The sequence below is a fragment of the Misgurnus anguillicaudatus genome, chromosome 6 (genome assembly GCF_027580225.2).
Source record: "Misgurnus anguillicaudatus chromosome 6, ASM2758022v2, whole genome shotgun sequence".
Classification (NCBI taxonomy): Eukaryota; Metazoa; Chordata; class Actinopteri; order Cypriniformes; family Cobitidae; genus Misgurnus; species Misgurnus anguillicaudatus.
In genome coordinates this window covers 16,885,629-16,892,200 of record NC_073342.2, presented here as the reverse complement: position 1 = coordinate 16,892,200, position 6,572 = coordinate 16,885,629, and the positions used below count along the sequence as shown (strand labels likewise).

General features: G+C 40.2%; 1 protein-coding gene across 1 annotated transcript; it reads left to right on the top strand.

Annotated features, from left to right (window-relative positions):
* The first annotated feature begins 77 nt into the window (after positions 1–77).
* On the top strand, positions 78–6,420 carry prmt7 (protein arginine methyltransferase 7). Its single transcript, XM_055191728.2, has 17 exons — positions 78–326; positions 524–560; positions 778–927; positions 999–1,107; positions 1,187–1,299; positions 1,371–1,600; positions 2,526–2,706; positions 2,779–2,903; positions 3,757–3,883; positions 3,974–4,057; positions 4,156–4,203; positions 4,286–4,375; positions 4,464–4,625; positions 4,707–4,781; positions 4,856–5,016; positions 5,086–5,182; positions 5,278–6,420. The coding sequence occupies exons 1-17, from the start codon at positions 232–234 to the stop codon at positions 5,434–5,436; spliced, it is 2,043 nt and encodes a 680-aa protein (XP_055047703.2). The 5' UTR covers positions 78–231; the 3' UTR covers positions 5,437–6,420.
* Positions 6,421–6,572: the final 152 nt, after the last annotated feature.

Genomic DNA, 6,572 nt, shown 5'->3' with positions numbered 1-6,572 from the left:
TTTTTTTGAATGTTAAATAAGCACATTGTAATCCTCTTGTATGTTTGCAATGTATGCAAGGCTAGGGCAGTAACGGTCACAGGTCACGTGGTGTTGAAGGCGTGTCTTCGCAAACAAACATGGCCGCGCCCAGACAGATCATGTTGGATTAATGTTTTTGTGAACAACTGAGTAATTTGAAGTCAAAAATACGTCAAAGTATCGTTTTCTACACTTAAACCTGAAGGGACAATGAAGACGTTTTGCGGTCGTGCTAATCCAACAACCGGAGCGCTAGAGTGGGTCGAGGAGAGCGAGGAATATGATTATCACCAAGAGATAGCGAGGTAATATCAGTATATTAATGACAACCGAACGCTGCACATATAGTTCTAGTTCAGTCATTGACTCATTATTATCCAAAATAAACGAATGAATAATCATAACTGTGGGAACATGCTTGACAGTCACATGTTGCATATTATATATAACACGTGGGAATCCCGCATGAGTTCTGTAATACAGTCCCTGTGTGTTTATCTAGGTCCTGTTATGGTGATATGCTTCATGACAAAGACCGGGTGAGTTGTATTGTTTCCAGTCCCACATCCTCTTACATACACATACAAAAAATATATAATAGGTAATACTGGAAAACACAGATAATAGTTTTAACAGCCTTTATGAAATTTCTCATCAGCCCAGTAAATTTAAATAATATTAAGTCACATTTTTAACGGTAATGTGTTGGAAACCTCAACATAAATAAAGCTGATTTACATTTTTGCCTGTCTTTAGAATGAGAAATATTACCAGGGTATTCGAGCGGCGGTGAGCAGAGTAAAGGCGCGTGGGGAACGTGTGGTGGTTTTGGACATCGGCACGGGCACTGGTCTGCTTTCCATGATGGCAGTGACAGCTGGAGCCGACTACTGTTATGCAATAGAAGTACGTATGAGATTTCAATGAAGATACTGCTTGTAAAGTGATGTTTTGTAATTAAAAAAGTTTATGCACAGGTCTTCAAACCTATGGCACAAGCTGCATCTTCCATTGTGCAGAGGAACGGCTTCTCAGACAAGATCAAGATCATAAACAAACACTCCACCGAGGTTACAGTTGGTCCAGGTTAGATTGCCAGTGATGCAATATGCTTATGGATGTAATCCAATTGGGATTATTAAATTTAATATCATTGTATCCACAGATGGAGACATGCAAGAGCGAGCAAACATTCTTGTCACGGAGCTCTTTGACACTGAGCTGATTGGTGAAGGAGCATTGCCCAGTTATGAGCATGCACACATGCACCTGGTTCAGGTAAGCACAGCATTTACATTTCAAATCATTTGCTTATAGCTTTGTGTCAAGTGCCGCTCTCTCCAATGCAGGCGGGTTGTGAGGCCGTGCCACATCGTGCCACAATATATGCCCAGCTGGTGGAGTCGGACATGCTTTGGAAATGGTCACAGATCCGACCTATACAGGTGGACGGGCACAAATTGCTGCCCCCTCCTGCTGTAGTGAAGTGTGCGGGAGCGCCATCAGTCTGTGACATCCAGCTTAGCCAGGTGTCTCCACAATCATTCACCCACCTCGGGCCCATCTGCACCATGTTCAGGTATAACCGGACATATAGTTAAAGGGATCGTTCACCCAAAAATGAAAATAATGTCATTAATGACTTAACCTCATGTCGTTTCAAACTCGTAAAACCGCCATTCATCTTCAGATGTTTTATATTTAGCCCGAGAGCTTGTTGATACTTCATTGAAAATCAACGTACGGTATACTGTCCATATCCAGAAAGGTAATAAAAACATCATCAAAGTAGTCCATGTGACATCAGTGGGTCAGTTAGAATGTGTTGAAGCACCGAAAACACATTCTAGTCCAAAAATTTTAAAAACTACGACTCAATTCAGCATCTTCTCTTCTCGTCTGTTGTGGGGCGCATGTGCGAGACTGGAGTCACGTGACTGCAGTGACACGGCTGACGTGTTATCCTCAGACATGTTTGCGAAGTTTTTTTTTCAAACTTTCAGCGTGCGTCTCCCTCAGACTGTAAACGAAGCTCGGGCACACAAAAAAAACAGCTGGGGCGCACCAGATAACACGTCATCCGCGTCGCTGCAGTCACGTGGCTTTGGTCTCGCGCATGCGCTTCACAACAGATGCGGAAGAGAACACAATGCTGAATAAATTAGTATTTTTTTTGTTATTTTTGGACCAAAAGTGTATTTTCGATGCTTTAACACATTCTAACTGCCCCACTGATGTCACATGGACTACTTTGATTATTTTTTTATTACCTTTCTGGACATGGACAGTATACCAGACATAGATTTTCAATGAAGGGCAAACAAGCCCTCGGACTAAATATAAAACATCTTAAACTTTGTTCCGATGATAAACTGAGGTCTTCCGAGTTTGAAACAGCATGAGGGTGAGTCATTGATGACATTGTTTTCATTTTTGGGTGAACTATCCATTTAAGCTTCAAATAGGGCATTATTATTTCCTAAATTCGTTTTATTTCTGCATAGCATTGATTTTAGCAAGCCAGTCAGCAGTGCTGCTGGGTCCTACACGGCAAAATTCAAAGCCCAGGCCAGCGGAAGAGCACAGGTGGTTTTAACCTGGTGGGACATCGACATGGACCCTGATGCCAATATTGTGTGCACGATGGCTCCCAGTTGGACCTACTCAGCACCTCAGTCTTACCCTGTAAGTCATTATATAGAATATATATATACAGCTGTATACATGTACCTGATGACTGTGGTGTGTGATGTACAGTGGAGGGACCACTGGATGCAAAGTGTCTATTTCCTTCCTGTTGAGAAGAATGTGGTAGAGGATGAAGAACTCTGCTTAACAGTTTCCCATGATGACTACAGTCTCTGGTACAGCCTTACAAACAGGTAAAGATGCATTACTGAGATACATTGAGATTAGGAGCATCAAAGTTTGATTTTAATCTTTGACATGGTCTTACTTAGTCAATATTAAACATATCAAGGTTATATTTTCACAGTTCTTTAAAGCGACATTCCATTATTTTGAAAATAGCTTTATTTTCCAGCTCCCCTAGAGTTAAACATTTGGTTTTTACCGTTTTGGAATTTGTTCAGCTGATCTCTGGGTCTGGCGGTACTACTTTTGGAGTAGCTTAGCATAATCCATTGAATCTGGTTGGACCGTTGGCATCGCGCTGTAAATAACCAAAGAGTTTCGATTTTTTTCTATTTAGAGCTTGACTCTTCTGTAGTTACATCATGTACTAAGAGCGACCGAAAATTAAAAGTTGCGATTTTCTAGGCAGATATGTCTAGGAACTATACTCACATTCTGGCGTAATAATCAAGGACTTTGCTGCCGTAACATGGCTGCAGCCCCTGAAAATAGTCCCCTTGGTAACTTTCAATAGCAGGGGACTATTTTCAGGCACTGCGAAATATTATTGCGCCTGCTGCACGATGTAACTACAGAAGGGTCAAGTTTTAAAAAAGAAAAATATCAAAACTTTTGGTTATATTTTTTAGCGCGATGCTAATGGTCTAATCAGATTCATAGATTATGCTAAAAGTGGTACCCTCAGACCCAGAGATTGGCTGAATGGATTCCAAAACTATAAAAATCAAATGTTTAACTCTAGGGGAGCTGGAAAAAGCGCACACTTTCGAAAAAAGTGGAGTGTCCCTTTAAATTATGATTTTATGTAGAAAATCGTGCATTTGTGAGGGTCTATGATAGTTTTTGTAATCTGCTCTAAAGTGATATCCAAGCACCATCTTTCCGGCCGTGCTGTACCTGTCAGGCCCACCTGATTTGGACAAGGCCTCGCTTCGGAGAACTGAACGATGAGAAGAGAACTGAGAGTTATGTGAGCGCACTACGCAGTGTAAGTTAAACTATTAAAATACTGAAAACTGTTCAAAAGCTTTCTGATTGGATAGTACAACTGTATGATGTGTGTGCATGTCTCCTTCAGATTGTGAAACCAGACAGTGTTTGTTTATCAGTCAGTGATGGGAGCCTGTTACCCGTTTTTGCACATCTGCTTGGAGCTAGGAAGGTACACGTCTTCATTTTCATTTATCCCTTTAAATAATTATCTTAGGTCCAGACTTCATATATCAATATATGACTCTCTATATCTTAATATCAATTCAGGTGTTTACTTTGGAAAACTCCGGAATGGCGAAACAAGTAATCGAGCAGGTGAAATTTTAATAGCGGCATTCATAAAACGTCCATACGAGCGAATTCGGTTCCATTCTGATACACTTTTGCGTTCACACAGGTCCTGCAAACGAATTCGCTGAAGCACGCAGTGCAGATATTGGGAATCCGACCTGAACAGCTTTCATCAGATGATTTGGAGGGAAATCTGGTACAAACCTGGATATCCTACATTAATACTGATCATGTTAGAAGCTATGAGAGTCTTACGATCTTATGTCTTGTCTCTTCTTCTGCAGATATCGGTGTTGATAGCGGAGCCGTACTTCAGCACCAGCCTCCTGCCTTGGCATTCTTTATTTTTCTGGTATTGCCGCACTGCTGTGGCGCAGCTGCTTCATCCCAATGCCACTATACTGCCCTCTGCCGGCACACTTTATATAGTCGCTGTTCAATTCCAGGCAAGTTGTTTTTTCCGATTATTACATTAAAACATTACAAATACCAAATTCAAATAAGATTTGAATGCTTTTATGTTTCAGGATCTGTGGAGAATTAGAAATCCCTGTGGTACCTGTGAGGGTTTTGATGTCAGTCCTATGGATGAGATGATTCAGGTACTTGGATTTATTTAAAGTTTTTCAACTGAAGCCTAAAATGTAGCTTGAAATGTTTTTGAATCTACCCACAGCGATCTTTGGATTTCCGTGAATCTTGGGAAGCAGAGCCACATCCGCTGTGGGAATACCCTTGTCGTGCCCTGTCCAAGCCACGGCCGGTCATGACATTTGACTTCACACAATGCGTTCCAGAGCAGCCGATCAACAATCAAGGAACTGTGCCGCTTACAGGGTAAGATACGCACATAAATAAGCTCTGTATGTGTTTAGATGATGCTTACTTCAGCTGATGATGTTGCAGGAGAGGATGTTGTCACGGTGTCGTTCTCTGGATGGAGTATCAGCTGACTGAGGATATCACTGTAAGCATGGGCCTGACCAAACCAGTCGATGAAGAGGTATGTCATAAAACGAATCAGTGTTGCATAAACAAGACTGTCATTCAGATGCAAGTGTTCATGTGATTAGTTATCACTCTTATTTGGTTTAATAGGGGTCTTGTGAATGGAACCCACATCGAAAACAAGGAGTTTTCTTCTTTAGATCTGCACCGGAAATATCTGGGGATGGAAGAGAAGATCTTTCATACAGTTTAACCTTTGAACCTCATACTGGTGATATTAAAATGGACTTCTCGGTCACCAAGCCTTGACCCATGGACAGGACTCCAGTCATCAGTCGTTTACTTTGTTTTTAAGATTATCCAAAGAATTTCAATGACTGTGATGTTACAAGAGCTTATAGCTGCTTTTATCCTCTGTGTACTACATACATATATAGTTACACAACTTTGAAGGGATAGTTCACCCAGAGATGGGGATTCTGTCATCATTTGCTCACTCTTATGTTGTTGCAGGCCTGTATGGATTTTCTTTGTTCTGATTAACACAAACCGATCAGAGGTCCCATTGACTTCAATAGTATTATTTTTCTTTCTATGGAGGTCTATGGTGCCTCTGATCAGATTGGTTACAAACATTACTCAAAATATATTCGTGCTCATCAGAACAAAGAAATTAGTACAGGTTTGTGGCGGCGTGACGGTGGGTGAATGATGACAGAATTTTCATTTTTTGGTGAACTATCCCTTTAACTTTACACAGTTTTCAGTGGGACGTAGCATTTACAAACATCAGATTTAAGTTATTTATATGCTCTAAAAAAAATGTTGGATTATTTTCAACCCACCGTTGGGTCAAAAAGGGACGAATCCAACCTGTTGGGTTGTAATTTTACCTATGCTTGGTTGTTTTAACCCTTTGTTGGGTCAAATATAAACTATCTCTGGGCTAATTTAACCTAATAGCTGACTTTGTCTCTTTTTGACCCAATTATTGTAGTGTACTGCGTCTGTGTGTTTAAATTCATGTGAAAGCAGAAAAAATGTACAATGTTGCTACGCTAGTTTCATCATAGTGTGTTGTGTAGTTGTTAACATGCAATACAGTATGTGCTCTTGCTTGGAGTAATAAATAGCAAGGCAAAGGGTATTTAAACGTTTTATTTTATCTCAAACAAATGATCTTACACTATAGAAATGGCTAAATAGATGAGCAACTGATTTTCAAATAAAATAAATACAACCGAAGTGAAGATTTCTTGCTTCTAAATAAAGATGGGAGCTAAAACAAAAGTATTTTTTTAAGTCTGTGTAAAGTCATTTCAGAGAATTGTTGCTAAACATAAATGTTAATAATGTATTGCTAAAACACGTTTAAAGACTGTGAACTAAAGTACTGAATTGCGGAGATACACAGTCACAAAGTTTTTTTTTTTACACATTTCTGT

What these genes read in the sequence shown, in the direction of transcription:
- prmt7 (XM_055191728.2), top strand. Translation starts at nt 232, where the DNA reads ATGAAGACGTTTTGCGGTCGTGCTAATCCAACAACCGGAGCGCTAGAG. An exon ending in TGCTTCATGACAAAGACCGG is followed by an intron (nt 561 to 777) that starts GTGAGTTGTATT and finishes GCCTGTCTTTAG; the next exon opens with AATGAGAAATATTACCAGGG. An exon ending in CACACATGCACCTGGTTCAG is followed by an intron (nt 1,300 to 1,370) that starts GTAAGCACAGCA and finishes TCTCCAATGCAG; the next exon opens with GCGGGTTGTGAGGCCGTGCC.